This window comes from Oreochromis aureus, linkage group 8 (assembly GCF_013358895.1).
Source record: "Oreochromis aureus strain Israel breed Guangdong linkage group 8, ZZ_aureus, whole genome shotgun sequence".
Classification (NCBI taxonomy): domain Eukaryota; kingdom Metazoa; phylum Chordata; class Actinopteri; order Cichliformes; family Cichlidae; genus Oreochromis; species Oreochromis aureus.
In genome coordinates this window covers 15779850-15797268 of record NC_052949.1, presented here as the reverse complement: position 1 = coordinate 15797268, position 17419 = coordinate 15779850, and the positions used below count along the sequence as shown (strand labels likewise).

The 17419-nt window shown below is 37.7% G+C and overlaps 1 protein-coding gene across 1 annotated transcript in view; it reads left to right on the top strand.

The window, feature by feature from the left end:
- The window catches only part of LOC116329820 (protocadherin-15-like), a 209712-nt gene that overhangs the window by 89396 nt on the left and 102897 nt on the right, over positions 1 to 17419 (top strand). Inside the window, exons 14-19 of the mRNA XM_039616856.1 lie at positions 749 to 898; positions 1044 to 1135; positions 1667 to 1768; positions 10596 to 10728; positions 10923 to 11002; positions 14867 to 14960. Coding sequence (XP_039472790.1) covers positions 749 to 898; positions 1044 to 1135; positions 1667 to 1768; positions 10596 to 10728; positions 10923 to 11002; positions 14867 to 14960 — 651 coding nt within the window. The remainder of the gene's footprint in view (positions 1 to 748; positions 899 to 1043; positions 1136 to 1666; positions 1769 to 10595; positions 10729 to 10922; positions 11003 to 14866; positions 14961 to 17419) is intronic.

The following is a 17419-nucleotide window of genomic DNA, read 5'->3' as shown; positions in this document are numbered from 1 at the left end:
TCGCGTCCATCCCTCTATGACAACGGTGTACCGATATTTTTATGAATATTCCATGTCACAAAGCTCAGATGATTTCAAACTGGTTTCTTGAACATGATAATGGGTTCACTGTGCCCTCCACAGTCACCCGTTTTCAATGCAATAGAGCACCTTTGGGTTGTGGTGGAACCCAAAGATCTGGAGCAACCGTGCGATGCTATCACCTCAATGTGGGCCAAAGGCTATGCTTTTCTCATGTGGTGCTTTTTCCATTGTTATACCTCTCTGACCTGTCTTCCCCATGTGATGTTTTGTGTAATGTATGTATGGTCGGAGGGTAAGATGGCGCCGCCTTTGCGTGCAATAGGTCGGCAGCCTTATGAAATTTCCCCTTGTGGGACTAATAAAGGTATATCAAATCAAATCAAAATATTTCCAACACCTTGGTGATTATGTGCCATGAACTGTACTTAAGACAAAAAGGGGGTCCAACCCAATACTTCAAGATGAAACTAATGAAGTTGTTGGTGAGGAAAGGTCATTTAAAAATAACATTATTATTCTTGTTATCAAAAGAATCCTACACCTTAATTTTTTTTTAAAGAGAAATACAAAGTAAAGGAAAATCAAGATGTCAAGCACAGATTCAGTGCATAGTCCACCCGCCTTCTCATCATCAAGGCTCTCAAAATCAATACTTTTTTTTAAAGAAGGAACACTTTGGCTCTTTGCTTTGTTAACACTGTTCCTTTTTCTGCCTTTGTCTCAGCTCGTAGCATCAGATGGTGTCCAGGAGAGCACTGCAGTTACCGTGGCCATAACAGTGTTGGATGCTAACGACAACACTCCGACTTTTCCGAACGTTTCCTATAATGTGAACCTGTTTATCGACATGATGCCTGGAGAAGCCGTGTTACAGGTACACACTGTCAAACACATACAGGTTAATAACACGTCTAGTCTGTGGCAGCTTTAGCAGCATGATTCGTTAAAGCTTTTCTTGGAGCATGTTGATGAGTGTTTGGACATGCATCACATTTGTGTGCGTATGCGTCTTTTCCTAGCTGTCAGCATTTGACTCCGATGCAGGTCAAAATGGTCTCATCACGTATCGGATTTTGGCGGGTCACCAAGGACACTTTGTCATAGGCAACAGGTAAATTGATGAGTGGCATTGTTTTTGTTTTATTTACTCTTTAGCATTGAGGGAATATGCCTGTTTGCTATTTTGTTGCAATTTTGAGAAGACTGAAATTGCTATCAGTAACCATTAATCGCTCAGCTAAACATAAAGGCTCTAAACAGGGGAAACAGCTCGCCCGCCCCAATCTATGTGGAAATAAAAAAATTATGTACAGGTCTAACAATGACAATGAGTGAAATGAAGGAGACCAGGGGCCTTCATGCTCACTTGGGATTTATTGTGGCCTTAAGGTTGCCAGGAAACCAACAGAGCATTGCAATGAATAGAACTGCTGCCTAAGATGTTGCTTGGAGTAAGTGGTTTAGACTTACAAATAAATGTAGAGGCTAAATTGTCAGGCTTTTGCAAACTATGCATGTTAGAAATAATAGCATAAGGGAAGTTATGTAGGTGGTTTTCTTGTATAGCTCAGGTAAAGTTAGAAAATCCACTGTGAAAGTGTGATAAGTATTTATAATCAGATAAATGTAACTATTTCCACAGCAGTGGGATCATCACGGTGGCACCAGGCGTGGAGCTGAGTGTTGGGCAGAGCTATGCGTTGACCGTAGAAGCCATGGACAACGGGCCTGAACCTCACCGGAGGTAGGGGTTTCTCACTTTGTGATTCGCCGGGTATTTTCTTTGTCTGTCTGGTGATGAAGCTCGAAAGATTTCCGGAGCATCCACACTCATCGTCAGACACGGCACATCGCTCTCTGTCGCTTCCCACTTTGTTACCCCTCTCCTGTGACTCTATCTATTCACCATTTTCAGATGAGTTGTTTTCATTCTTAGAAATATATATATCATAAATTATAGTTTTAAATTGGAATAGAGCTAAAAAGGAGTCTGAAACAAGAAACTGGATAGTGTGAGTGTGAGGGGGGAGAAAGAAGCAAGGCAGAATAAAAGGGTGCCTCAAGACACCCTCTTCTTGAGAGCAGAAAGAAAATTATACTGTCTGTGACTCAAAAAAGGAACGATTTTAGCAAATACTGACATACGTGGCCTCTGAAATACCACAGAGAGTGGAAGAAACCAAATGTAGTGCACTATGGTCTGTTGCCTTCGAGGGGTACGGACAGACTTGATAAGGCGACTTTTTAAATGTTTTCTTCTTTCCTGTTTTCTGCTCTGCATCTCTACATCATTAATTGAATCAGTCAGGGCCTTAACTTTAAGCAAATCACAATTTCCTGCCGTTCTCCAACCAGCTTTATTAAATGGAAAAGGCAGCTGCTCCTAATACATTGTAAACTCTTTGTATGTATTGATTTGGTAGCTATAGTCTGGCAGAGATGTGAAATTTTAGTTTCAGCAGTTACCCTACAATATTTGTGAACAGAAGCAAATCCAGCCATTGAACCACTCAGCCACTGGAACACACATTGATGTAGCAGCTACACTCTCAGAGAGTTTGATTTTTTTGAGCGTTTTGTGCCGCTCCATGCTGCAACTTGACGCAAGAAACAAAAGAGACTCGCTGGGAACAAGCCATGAGCTTTTGTGTATAACAGTTACGCTTAGACTTTTTGATGTACGTCATCCTTCTTTTTGTGTTCCACTCAGTTTTGGGGTTTTTGTTTGTTTTCTTGTTTTGTTGTATATCAGATAGAGGAACACCATAAAGAAGACTGCACAAAAGCATCTGAGTAATTGGCATCAATGAAAACAAAAGTCATACACGCTGATCTACATCACCACACAGCTTTCTGATACTCGATGCCGGCTTGGGTGTTGTTCTTTCTATTCTGCACTTGGGAATAGCGCAGCAAAAGGACAAATTAACACTGCGCGTCCTTGTAGAAAGGACAAACAAGCTGAGTCCCTGCTTTACAAATGAGAAGCACAGAAGCAACACTTAGGTGCAAACATGGCGAAACATTTAATCAAGACTTTTTTTTTTCTTTACACACCGCTTGAGGAAAAAGAACAGGGCAATACCCAGGTGATTATCACTTGTTAGGTAGGCTGCTTTGACAGGAAGTCAGTTTTTTTTTTTTTTAAATTGATGTAAGATGAGCAGGTCAGTGGGAAATATATCTGAATTTCTGATTATAACATGCATTTGAGGATGTGATTGAATACTTGGACATTTAATTTGAACTGTCAGTGGGCACAGGGGGAGACTTGTGCTCTCTTTAGAAACCTGACAAAAATGCACCTGCATTCAATCAGCTCCCCTGAGACGTGGTTAAAATGCTGGAAGGTGTAAAATGAACGTTTTTGCATATGACAAGGTCTGTGTATCAGCAGTGTGCAGCATCAGTAGTGTAGTGTCACTCCAAATAAAGTATCTGCGCCTAAATTTCATTCAGATATTCCCACAGCTTTGACAGAATAACGCACTGTACTCATGGACTGTTATGTATGCAAATGTATGTGCTGGTGCATAGGCAAGATTTGAGAATACAGTGCAGCCCAGCTCACTTATGATGTATGAGGTAAGAGCTTCATTAATAAAGAGGTTGTATTTTGATAGTTGACATTTTGTTTAGAGGCAATATCCTACACGTAGTTTGGGAAATGAACACTTTAATGCAAATATTAAACTGTAGCTTGTGAATATTTACCTGACGATTTCAACTGTACCTCAGACAGGTCAATTGATAAATTTCCCATAAATGACAAGAAATGTATTGTGTCACATGGTTAAATACACAGTTCTCTCATTTTGTCTCATGCTGAAGTTATAGTATGTAATAAACTCAGAAGAAAGACTTCCAAAACAGTTGGAAGCAAGAAATTAACTTCAGTCTTAGGTCTTATTAGCCTGACCTGTCACAAACATGTTACATGATTATAATATAACTTTTGCTTGGTTTTAGGGTTAAGAAATTATTTAAGAATACATTTCCTAAATTGCAGTTGGTCATTTCGTGACTTTTGCTTTCTTTGCATTGGAGAAATTGCACTAATTGGATGAAGTAACTTAATTTTTATTCAGACAATCAATCATAGAGGTTATTGCCAAAACTTAATCACGATGTTAAATTGACTAGACAGAAACATCAGAAATATCCAGACCACATGGGCTGCCTCTTGATAACAGACACTGGTGTGCCCTTGTGCTTTGTGTTTTACTATTAACGTCAAATAGTAGTTAAATTTGTCTCAGTCTGATAACATTTTGGAAAGCTAATAATAAAATGCCCAATGCCTTTCATCTCAAGCTCCCAAAGTTCAGGTACTTTATAAAGCATTAAAGTTTTTTGCATTTTCTGACCTGCTTACTGCCCTCAAATTTACTCTGAATCAACCTACCAACTCTAACACATTAATTCAGCAAGACTGATAATATCTAATGTGTAGAGCAAGAAAAACCTATGGCTTGCATGCCACATTGCTTTTCTGGAGCAATATTTCTCAGTCATTCCAAAACTAGAATCCTTTTTATCTTTCCAGCCATGAAGCTGCCAAATCAATATAGAATGTGAACTTCTGCAGATTGAGGTGGTTCCAGTGATTGGCATGGAGATTGTCCCCAAATTTCCCCAGACCCCCGTTTATCTCAGCTGAAAATGTAACCTGCATGACAAATCAATATCTCTCTGTGCTACAGTACCTGATTTGTTAAAACTATGAATCTGGACTCAGAATGAGCTGCGTCCTCATTATGATGGCAGGTAACAAAAACAAAAGAGAGCATTTTAAAAGTATCGCGTTAGACGTCTGGAACTTTTAATAATTAAATAAATCACCACAAGAGAGAGAGAAGATAACACAGACAAAGATGGTAGATAAAAAGTGAATTTGCAAAAAAGAGATCATTTTTACTGTACCTTACATGTCATGTAGTGAATTATGAAAGGGAGCACAAGCAATGACTTATCAACTACAGCTAGCAAGCTTAGTTAACAAGGTGCATTGACTGTATATGTGCATCACCCAGACATCAATACTTGCTAATTAGTGCTAAGTAAGATAAAAAAATACTAAAAATTCACTCACCGAAACTGGAGCAGAGACCTTTGAATGTGGTGTGTATGCTGATAAATTAATTAGCTTCAAAAGGCACCAACGCCATATACACAATCAAAAGGTCCAGTTCAGTAATTTTAATTAGCTGAGGTGGAAAAAGCCAACAGGTATAACCACCAGTATTATTTGCCTTTTAGTCAAAGATTCTCCTTAGCTTTTAGCAATTCAGTCAGGTAAGCATTTAAAAATTCAGCCCCATGCAGTTAGCATGAAAAGGGAGATCAAGACTATATCTACCAGGATGCAATGGTTTTTAATGCTCTTAGCTTTTCTATGGAGATGTTTGAAGCCAGCTTTAAGAAACAAGAGTTTTTGACACTTCTGCTTCTGGTTTTCCAGCCCTGGAGGTTGCCTGTTTAAGTCAAGATGAATACTATACTCACACTAGGACAAACACCAAGAAGATCGTCAGTTTCAGATCATCAAACAATTTTAATGTTAGACAAAGATAACCAGAGTAAATATGAAATGCACTTCATTGATTAAGAAAAAAAAAGATTAGCCAAACCTGCCTGACCCTATGTGTGAATATAAACCTAATAACTGGTTGTGCCTCACTTGGCAGCAAGAACTGCAATCAGGCCATATGCAATAACTGCTAATGAGTCTCTCACATCACTGGTGAGGAATTGTAGCCCAGTCTTCTTTGCCGAATTATTTTAATTTAGCCACATTGGATGATTTTCATGAAAGGCCTGTTTAAGGTCATTGCACAGCATCTCAATCTGATTTAAGTCTGGGCATTGACTAGGGCACTCCAAAACTTTCAATTTTTGAGAGCAGAATTCACAATTCCATCAATTACAAGTCATCCAGGGCCTGAATCTGCAAAGCAGCTTGTTTGTTCTGTAGATATCATTCTGGGGTCTTTTGTGACCTCCTGAGTGGGTTGTTAATGTGATTTGGGGGAATTTTGAAGGTAGGTTCATCACTGTTCCAAATTTTCTCCATTTGTAAATAATGGCACTCCTTTGGGTTACCCCCTTCTAGAATGATAGATGTCAATGACTTTGTTTATCAGCTGTTTATCAGCTTGGGGTTACTTTTTTACAAAGGGTCAGGTAGGTTTCCATAATTTTTCACCAATTATAAATAAAATGATTTAAAAACTACATTTTGTATTTACTCGGGTTGTCTTTTTCTAATATTGAAATTAGTTTGATGATCTGAAACACGTAAATGTGACAAGCATGCAAAAAACTAAGAAATCAGGAAGGATGGTACTGTATAGGTGCAAACATAAATGCATTGGGTATTGAAGCTTTGGAAAACTTTGAGTCTTAATTACATTTCATGTGCCACACATTCTCATTGAGCAGTGGAAAGGGTTAGGGAAGGTTTGTGGTTTGTATTGCTGGCTTGCATTGAAAATAACAAGTAGCCAGTCCGTTCTACATTGTCTACAGGAACATGATGCTAATTTGATCATACTTGTGAACAAATGTGTGCAGGGTAGCCTAAATGTTAAACAGGAGTCTCTGTTTTTGTTTAGAACTGCCATTTAATGCCAAAAACATTAAATATATCGATTGACACTTAATTCAATAATGATTTGTTGGACAACCAAACTTTAAAAGTCTAAACAGGTTATTTGTGTTTCCCATCAATCTGAATGGTGACTCGAAGCTGAAGCGAGGTCAGTCGCTTATAAATTTGTGTTCAGACCATTGTTGTCGAGATTAAACATCTGCCTTCCCTTTTAATTTGTGTCAAAGAACATAAGGTAGGTGATTAAAAGAACAGATTGTGGTTTTGTGTTTGTGTGCCTGCAAGGAGAAGCACTGATATGCAACCATATCTGTGACCGAATTCTAGGATGTCAAACTTGAAGGCGGAATAAGTCTCAGTTACAGTATAAACCATGTCTGAATCATCTCCAGTCAATCGGTTTTCATCAATAATGCCTGAATTGTGCTAATAAAACGCTGGCTCTCAGTCTCTCTGGTGGCGTACATTTTCCAGCCTCTATGTAGTTCTTTATTTATTTATAGTTGTGAGTATAAACAGATTTTGTGGGCTATTGTTTAGACCTGGGTTTCTTTGGCGTTTTCAATCGATGATCCAGTTTGAGTGGAGTTAATCTCTCGCTTCTCCCCTTGCTGAAACTCCGCACTCTCACCAAGTAGAAACACAAACTGAATCCCTGCAGTTTCTTTTTCTCTTAAATTCATGATCCGTCGAGCTTGATGTTAAAAGCAGGAAATGGGTGTAATAAAGCTTTTCAAACCTGTTAATGCAGGGTTAGTATTTAAGACTGTAATTTATGAGAGTGGTGGCACTTGTTTTTGCAATTTAATCCAAACGATCTTCCGCCTGCCGCTGTGGGCCACAACACTAATAAGAAAATAATTCTAATAAAATAAAATGTGCAAAGCTGCAAAGCTTACTGACCCACTGATGGTTCGGTCAGTGCTAGCTCACGCAGTGCAGATGAAAACTATCCATTCTTAAATGGACTTCAAATGACTGCGGTGATTTTCTAAGCTAGAAAATATAATGAGTTTTGGGACCTGTGTTTGCAATAGGATGCTTTGACTATTTCCATTAGATGGCTGTTGATGTACTTAAACTTATAACACCTTGTTTAAACATTATCATGCTTCATTCAAGTGTTTAAACAACCTACATTACATTTGTCTCCACCAATTCTGGGCATACATTAAACTAATATCGAATGAAATCATGAAAAAAGATACAAAGAATGCAGAAAAGAACATCTCACATTGTTATTTTATAAGGGATGGGTAATATAAAAGAAAAAAGGAATTTTGTCACCGCACTGCAGTCATCACTATAGTCTCCATAAGCTCTTGTGGATCTTAGTATTTGGGGAGAATATGTTAAGAATCACTACAAAATCAACTAAATTATCTATAATCGTGTAGCACATGCCAGTGAGTACTGTAATACCAAAAAAATACAACAGGCTGTTTATAGTGCCATAAATAAACAGTCAATTTTAGGTCATTACAGTGACATGTTGATTTGGAATAAGTGTTATGCTGATTAAACAAAAGTGTGACTACATTTTACAAAATAAAGCTGTTAGACCTTAAAACCATATTTTATCACCATTTTCCATTTCTTAGACTTGTTTTGGGGAAATTTTTCTTTTTTTGCTTTTAAAAACATTATTCAGGCATTATAATTTCATCATCCATTTTAATCACATTTCCACATTTAGTTTATTTAATACTGTTTACTGAATGTGTGGCTTAATTGCATTCATTTCCATCTGCTTTTCTTGGTATGTAGAATGATATAGATTCTTATATTATAGTTTTATGTCTTCTAATGCAGGGTTAGTTGAAGTTTAGTTAGGTTTAATTGAATTGGTTTACATTAGGGATGCAAGGACTGCAATTTTAGTGCCTGGTTTTGAATTCCAAGTTTTTGCTGATATAAATTTTCACTTATTTTGGTTTTCTTTCTAAGAGCATTAACTGACCGCATAAATAAACAAACTTAAAATTATTATTATTACTTTCAGTGGAATAGTGGTATTTTCATACTAAAATTATTAAATATTGTCATTTTCTTCAAACTGAGGTAAATTACAGGATTTTCTCTCAAACTGAAAATAAAGTGCTTTGCTGGTGGAAAGAGGTCCAAATACTTAAGTAAAAATTGCTGCACACCCACCTTATCTGGCTGTATTTGGCTTGTGGTTGGCTAAAGTGAGTTCTGCACACACTTTAGCTGTAGCCACTTTCCCTTTGGTAGCTTCATTAAAATATCCATGTTTAGCTGAGTGGTAAATTTAAGTGTTTTACAGACATGGTTTACTTTGGTGAACTCTGTGTCTTCAATGGCAAAGTCTGTGTCTTTGCCTATGTTGCTGTTTGCATGTTTTGCATGAAACAGACTTATGTGAGGTGGACGAGCTGGTCACCAATCAGAACCAAGCATGCTGGAAAACAGCTGGTCAATAGGTGCTTTTAGCTACTGTGACATCACAGTAGTTTCTGAAGTCTCATTTTAAAACACCTCGAGTTTAGCATTTCAACCGTTGCCTTCTCAGTTGCCAAAGAAACAGATGTAACCAAGAAGAACGAGTCTCATTAACTAATGACTTGAGATTTTGTGACATTTTACAAAATTTACAAAACAGAGTAAATCTTTTTATTCAGTATGAACAAAAATGAATGACTGAGTCCATAAAATCAACTGGAAAGTGTTTAAAGAGGTCAAGACAGGAAGTTAGACTTGTGCAGGACAACCATAGCTATCACCATTTGGTGGTTTTTAGGCATTTCTGCATTCTACTCTGGAAGTTGTGTCTATCAGCACTGCCTGAATTACAATTTTTCACGTAGCTATAGCCAAAATACATGTAATAGCTGATTTACATTAGTCCTAATAGGCTGCTTCTTTTACAACATCATGCTACAGGGAGAACAAAAGAAACAAGTAGATGCCAATGTTAGCCACACTAACCTTATGCTAGCACCAAGTATATATGAATCCCTCTGTTGCTGGGGGGATGTTGCTACTTGGTCTCTGTTGAGGAACATCTGGTGTGCTTTTCTCATAGCTGTCACATTTAACAATTAGCAGTAGCAGTAGCAGCACTGGTTAGGAAAAATCAGCAGCCTGTTAGGCAGCTGGCTATATTTGGATTTAACTGAAGCAACTACTCATGATTTGTTTGAAGGTGTGCCAAACTAGCAATTAGGCAATATGCTATTGTATTACATACTGAGACAAATAAGTACCAGAGCAAAAGCCTACAAGTCAGGCATTCTGCAACTGTTGGATAGAAAAACTCACTTTTTGGCCTTTGTAATTTTGCTAATAGTTTATATGCGTAGAAAGCCTTGCAGACTAAAGCTAAAGGAGAGGTTAAAAATGCCAAAAACATTGAATTAATACCTGAAGGACAAACTTCTACACTGCATATTATACTTTATAATACTTGATAATAAAGGGCATGATAAAGAATTGTACAATACAGCATCTACAGTGAACACAGTGTAACTCTCTGTGTGTATATATAGTGTAGAAATACTTTTATTATAATTAAAGATGTCTTTTCTCCTAATGTGACATCACCCATGTTCTTTATAAATGAATCATTGAAACATTCACTCAGGTTTGAACAAGTCACAATAGAAACCTCAAACACTGCATTAGGGACCTTGTAATAGAGTTCTATCCAGTTTCTTTGTCACTTACACTGTTGACTTCATGCTCTTATTGATCAAACTCAGCATGAAGTGCAAAGAAACAAACACTGGCCAGCCACTCTTAACTTAAATAATGGGCCATTCACCTTCCCTGACACTGCTTTCCCCTCAGTATCCCTCAGTAGCTTTCCCTCCTAACATTCCTCTGCTGTTTTTTTCCTGTTATAGGATGCTTCTCTTCACACTTGCTGTCTGTCTTAGTCGCCTTATCCCATTTTTTTTCTTTGCCTTTTCACCCTCTCTCTTTCTCTTTCTCCCTTTAGGTCATCCATTACTACGGTCTATATTGAAGTTTTGCCACCAAACAACCAGAGCCCTCCTCGTTTTCCGCGACAACAATACAACTTGGAGATCAGTGAAGCTATGAGGACTGGGGCTACACTTCTTAATCTGCAGGTACATGCTGTCATACCAACTATTACACAGTCACAGTAGTTATTGGGCTTTTAGGACAGAGTTTTTAGTTTACATTCAGATGCCATGGTGCATTAGTGCTTTCCAAAGCACCAGATCTGACTGATGTACATTACATATCTACAAGGAGAAAGCATATATGTTTATCTTGGTGCCTGTCTCTGTTTACTTTTAAGGCAGTGGATCGGGAGAGGGACCCCATAACCTACAAAATCCAAAGCGGAGATGTCCAGGGACATTTTGCACTACAACAAAAGTAAGTAGGCCCACAATTCCAGTTCAGCATGGGTTCGGTTCTTTACTCTCTATGTAGAAGTAAAAGTTCTAGCTTGTGCTGAAGTTAATTTTGACAACACATTTCAATGCATATTATAAAATAAATGTTCAAAAATGTCATATTATGTGACAAAGTGTGCTGTCAGTATTGCATGTAGGTGCGTGATAGCTGTATGGATAGACACTCTATTGAGGTTTCTCAGGAGATGTCGTGCACATGGTCACTGTTTGACGAGATTTGATAGAAGAACTGGTTGCTAGGGTCAAACGTCTGTTCCTTTAACCTTTAGCAGTTGTTCCTGGAGGTTACAGACTCTCGCAATGGATTTGGTTGCTAGTATATTACATATAGTTCTTCTTGTTTGTTTACAAACACTAACTCGTAGACCAATAGTAGTACAACTTGAAAAAGTGTAATGTTGCAATCTCAAGAAGATTTTGCTAACTGGTTGGAAAATATACATTTTCCCTAGTGAAAGGTGGTTGCCAGATGGTCACAGACCAGCCTCTCGGCCTCTGTGATTGGGTCACTTGATCTTATGAATATCACACAACCAGTATTGCTCACTAGTCAACATAACATGGTTAGTGGTCACATGTCTATAACACCTTGTTTGACATTTTGAATGTAACGTAGAAGTAAATACAAAACCCACATCATCAAGATTTTTCTTGACCTGTTTCTTTACATCAAGACTTCAAGTTAAGTAAACAAAGAAAATAAATGTGAATCAGCGCTGTAATCATAATATCCATGGAGGGGAAACAATATTCAAATGCAGTCCAATTTTCTACCAATGTATTTATATAAAATGTATATTTGTTCATTTTAAGAGTTTTTCTGGGACAGGTAACCACATACTACCTGTTCTACTATTTCTGTACACTGCAGTTGTGGCTTGTCCATGTGGTGTTTTGATACTCAAGCCTTTGTTTAACAGCTGTGTCTAGATAATCAGCAGCAGCGTGAATTTACAGTACCACAGTAAAAATTTATTGTTCGTCTTGTAACTTTTAAAAGTGAAATGCTTGTAAGCTAATCAACAGCTGGCAATGTGATCAGCAAACTTTCCACTCACAAAACTCGAACTCAGCTCCAAGCGCTTCTTTAAACCACGTTACTCAACATCTGAACATCTGCACCACAAATGCTCTACATAAATAAACTGACTTGACTTTTTGGAATTAAAAGAAGCTTTTCCCCTCCTCACACTTCACTGACATATTTTATTTTTCTTTTTTGCCCTTTTGCCCTAAATGTGAAAATGAGGCATTAAATTTCCAGAACAGAAAGGCCTTGGCTGTGTGTCAATTCCATCAGATCACACTGTGTGCACAGCCAGTATAAAAACATAATGCATGTACAGATTATTTAAACTCCGGGCCTCATGGAATATTTCTTGATGCTTCTAACTTTCACATTAATTAATGCAAACTTTGAATTAAAACAAACATTTAATTAAATATAACTCTAATCTCTATCTCTGAGAATTTGTCTGTATTCCGATTAACCAAAATTCATAAAACTGTATATGAATCCATTTGCTCGTAATCAGTAATGTAATGAGGGAATATATATGTCCTTACAGAAATTGGTCATTCAGGTATTGGACGTCACCACTGCCCTTGCAACGACACACATATACACACACGTTTACTCATACAAGCACACATTCACCACATTCAAAGACACGCAGACTCTGAGGGCTTTTGTTGTATTTATTCATTTATTTCTCATTAAAAATGCATTTCTGGAGCTGGGGGTAAGATCCTGTCTAAATTTCTGGAGGGTTGTATTGTGAAAAAACAACCCCAGCTGGTGCAGAATTATACAGATTGGGGGGATGTGGGTGAGAATGAGTGGTTGGAAAAGAAGATAAGAGAGGAGGGCATGGAGGGAAAAATGAAGAGCAAAATGTTAGTATTAGAAATCACCAGCAAGAGTGACTGTAACATGAGGAATTAAAATCACAAAATAAGTGTGAGGAAAGGAGCTGATTGCTTAGAAGATTTTCGCAGTACAAATTAAAATTAAGCAAAGACTTTTCATTTCTGCATTCTGGGGATATTTGGTGGGTTGTTTCTGACATGGTAAAATCTTCTAATGCATGCCAAATATTTCAGTGTCTCAGCTCTGTTTTCATTATTATGGCTCCATGGGAAGAAGCGCCCAGTTGTTCTTTCTCCACTGCGCAAGTATAATATAACATATAACTTATGGTGGCGTGGGAGGGAGTGATTTTTTTTTTTTCCTTTTCATTTTTTTGTGTGGTTTTAGGAGTGCAGCTTAAGTGCACTTTAGGAGGAAGTGAAGAAAAAAAACCCCTCTGTATAGCAGAAATGTGCATATGCGTTCATTTTGTCAGATTTATAAAGCCTCATTTGTAAATCTGAATCATCAAGAATGAGTCTGATTTTCACTCTGTGCTTTAGCTGTGGATGGATATAGGCACTCCTACATGTATATTTTAGAATTTGTCCATCCATCCATCCATTTTCAGCCTTTTTGCCCTACCTCAAGAGGCAGGGTATACCCTGGACATCAAACCTATGGTCAGTTTATAATCACCAACTAATGCATGTACAGAAGGGAAAACAGTGGTTGGAAACCATGCATTTTGAAATAGTTGCTTGAAAGACAGGGACCAGATCTGAGAGCATTTGCAGGCAGTTGCAATCTTCAGAGCATCTTTGGTGCAGTGATAAAATGGTGAAAACTGCAAATCTGTTGCTGTCTACACAGAAAATCACATTAAACCAGAGATCGAGGGTTGCTCCAAGTCTGGTAAATAGTTGGTTGCAAGGAGGTTGCCGTCCTATTTTTACTTTTAATAATACTATTACTGCTACTACTGATAATAATAATAATGATTAATTTTAAAACATATTTAGGCTTTAGGTTTGAAGTGTATGGGAGGTCTGCATATTCTATTACATAGTTCCTTTATCAATTTACATATGGGAATTTATGTACACTGGAGATTTATGAAGAAAATACGTTGTTATGAGAAAACTAGACTGTGTGTGAGTGCACCTACACACGTAAACATGGACTGCTTTTTATTAGAAAAAAAGCTCTACATCTTTTTCACTGAGGGCAACTCTTCTGCGCACACAGACACACAAATTTTCCTGTGCATCAGCACACGCACACATCCTGATACACATGACAGTTCAGATGGTTTTTAACACATTTAAGAGGTTCAAATTAAAAACACTTCAATCATTATCGAAATCCTTACTGGAAAATACAAAAAGTCAACCAAGGCTAACATCAAACATTTTTCCTGGTTTTTGATTGGTCAGAAGTTTCAGAAAAGTTGCACAGAAGCAGATGATCTGATCATTTTTACTCAGACATACATCTCTTTTGGACATTTTTATCATTGATTTGTAGTTAATGAGTAGCTCGAGTCAGTGTATATGACTTTATACAGCACTCTTAATATTTCCTTCATTCGGCTTTATAAAAATTCAAGACGCTGGTCTTTCACCTTTCTAGTTTTGTGTTAATTCATGATAAGCAAAACAGGTCAAGTCATCACCCTTGGCCAGTTAAGTGAGTAGGAGGCGCCTTCTGCATTACTTAAATACCCATATTCACAGAAAAAATACACTTGTGGGAGTTAAAGTTTTAATGCAGTTATATGTACATATATCACTAGGGTTAAAGTAAAAAGACAATCAAGACTTTTTGAATTTAAACTCTGTTTTTAATCTTTTTTACTAAACTACAGTATGCTGTTTCACCATGGTTTGCACAGTCTTTCATCATCTTTTTATTTTTCCTGTTCTTTTGGCTGAAGGGTTAACAAGAACTCGGTGTGTTTTGTTCTCTCTCCAGTTCAGGCTATTTGGTTCTGGACAAACCTCTGGACAGGGAGACTCTGGATTATTACACCCTGGTGGTGACAGCCTCAGACGGACACCCAGAAGGAGTAAGAAACTCAACTGTGTCATATAGATATTTACTTGTTGTTTTACTTGAGTTGTCTCAAACCCCCAGAGGAGAAGTGAGTAGCTCCAGGAGAGAATTCTCCATCCTTCACAATGAAGCTCCACAAACAACAGATGTGGTGTTATCTGAGAAAGAGGTTTATTAGAATTGTTTTAATTACTTGTCATTTAGTCACAATAATAATAACAAAAAGCTAAAATCTATTTATAGCAACTGATTATAAAGAAATAGATGTCTACATTTATTGAGCTCAAAAAATGTTGATAGAATACAATGGCCCATATGCCAGGTAAGGCTCAATACTGCGTTTTAGCTGGCCGTCGATAGCTTTTTATATATACTAACTGTATTGAACCACATTGTTAGTATGATTCAAACACTATGATGGTGTGTCCACACGCTGCCTGTGTTTTTTCACACCGATACTCTTCAGTAACACCATCCAAAGAACTTGATGTTTTGGTGTTGGTGGAAAGCTTTTGTGCTTTTCGGTTACATTGGCATCCAAAAACCCTTCTAAGCACACAGTCCCAGTAATATCATTTCATTTCATTCTTACTGAAAGCCAATTTACAATGATGGTGAGTATTTGAAAGGCATAAAAGAATACAAAGAGAACACAGGGTCCAACTTAAAATATGCTTGAAACCAAAGAGGGCAACAGAATGCTAACTGTTTGCTGTTAAGTTCCTCTTCTAGCTGGTTTTATGTTTGCTTTGTCTGCCAACTTTTAAGATTATCCATCAGTTTGGTTTCACACTCAGGAGGCCTGAAGCATGAGGCATTCAATTTTAACTGCTATGTCGCAAGTTCAAGTATGGTGTTTGAAATTTTAATGCACTGCGAACCTTCCACACGACACTTTTCATAGAAAGTAGGTTGTTTTTACACAATCACAATTTATGCTTTTTTTGACCTCTCTTTACAGCAGAAGCAGTATATACAAATAGCCTTGCAGGAAAACCATACTGCTACTGTTGCATATCTTATCAAATGCTTAAATATAAGTTAATCAACACAGGCAATAAGTTGCACTTACTGATGGTGTTTGGGTGCTAGAAACCTCACTGCTTAACATCCTTCTTTCACTGTCAGACTTTATGATCAAGCTGGAAGAAGATGAATTCCTTTTGACATTTCCATTGACATGGAGGATACCTGAATGACCTCAAATGCTTCACAAAACCCCTCTCACATACTTTTCTGATGATAGATAGAAGGTGTGTTTTTTTCCCCGATAATCTGACTTTCTTCGCACCGTGAACGTTTAGCTGTGCAGACATGAGACAGAAGCCTGGCATTAAGCTTGCAGTTTCTTCTTGTCTTTGTTTTCTTATTCGTTAACTATTCACAGCATTTTTCATGTAAACAATCCAGCAACACTATCATTGTCTCTGTGGAGGTATTGTGTAAAATGATTTTAAATGAAAGCTGCACCATCCCCGTCTCTATGATGGCAGGATTTTCATCTTGGCTTTCTACGTCTTAGGAAACCTGTATGAATACGCAAAAATACTGAATGGCAAAACCCTTCTTATTTAATATGTTTATTTAACAACAAGAGCTATTTTTCACTCTTCTGGGTGCTTTTTTAAAATTTTCTCAATTTTCTCATATTCAGTTGCTCTCTCATGAAAATCAGATGAGCCCCACTTCTTTTCTCTTGTTCCTCCCCTTCTGCTTCTGTGCTCCTCTCCACTCTGCAATCCACCAGTGTTGCAATCCCCCCCTCCAAACCACGCACACACACACACACACACACACACACACTAACACTCGTTTTCACATCTTAGTGAGGAGATCGAATTGATAAAATGCTTTCCTTACCCCCTTACCTTAATTATAACCATAACCTAATTGTATCTCTAAGCCTAAAACCACATTTTGAGCCTGAAAATGCCCTCAGATTCATGAGGACTAGCATTTGGTCCCGGCAAGAGACTGTTAGTCCCCAAAAGTATAGTGGCATGCCAGGTTTTGGTCCTCACAAAGATGTTTAAACAAGTACACACACACACCCACACACACTAACACTCGTTTTCATATCTTACTGAGGAGATCGAATTGATAAAATGCTTTCCTTAGCCCCTTAACTTAACTATAAGCATAACCTAATTGTATCTCTAAGCCTAGAACCACATTTTGAGCCTCAAAATGCCCTCAGATTCATGAGGACTGGCATTTGGTCCCGACAAGAGACTGTTGGTCCCCAAAAGTATAGTGGCATGCCAGGTTTTGGTCCTCACAAAGATGTTTAAACAAGTACACACACACACACACACACACACACATCAATTAAAACAAAAGGTAAAGTTTAAGATCCCACTGTGGAGAAAATGTTGATTATAATACTGTGACCTTTTTTATTATGGAATATGGAGGGAAATGGCAAGTGGGAGGGAGAAGTATTCATTGTGCTGGTGCTGCCCTAACGGTGGT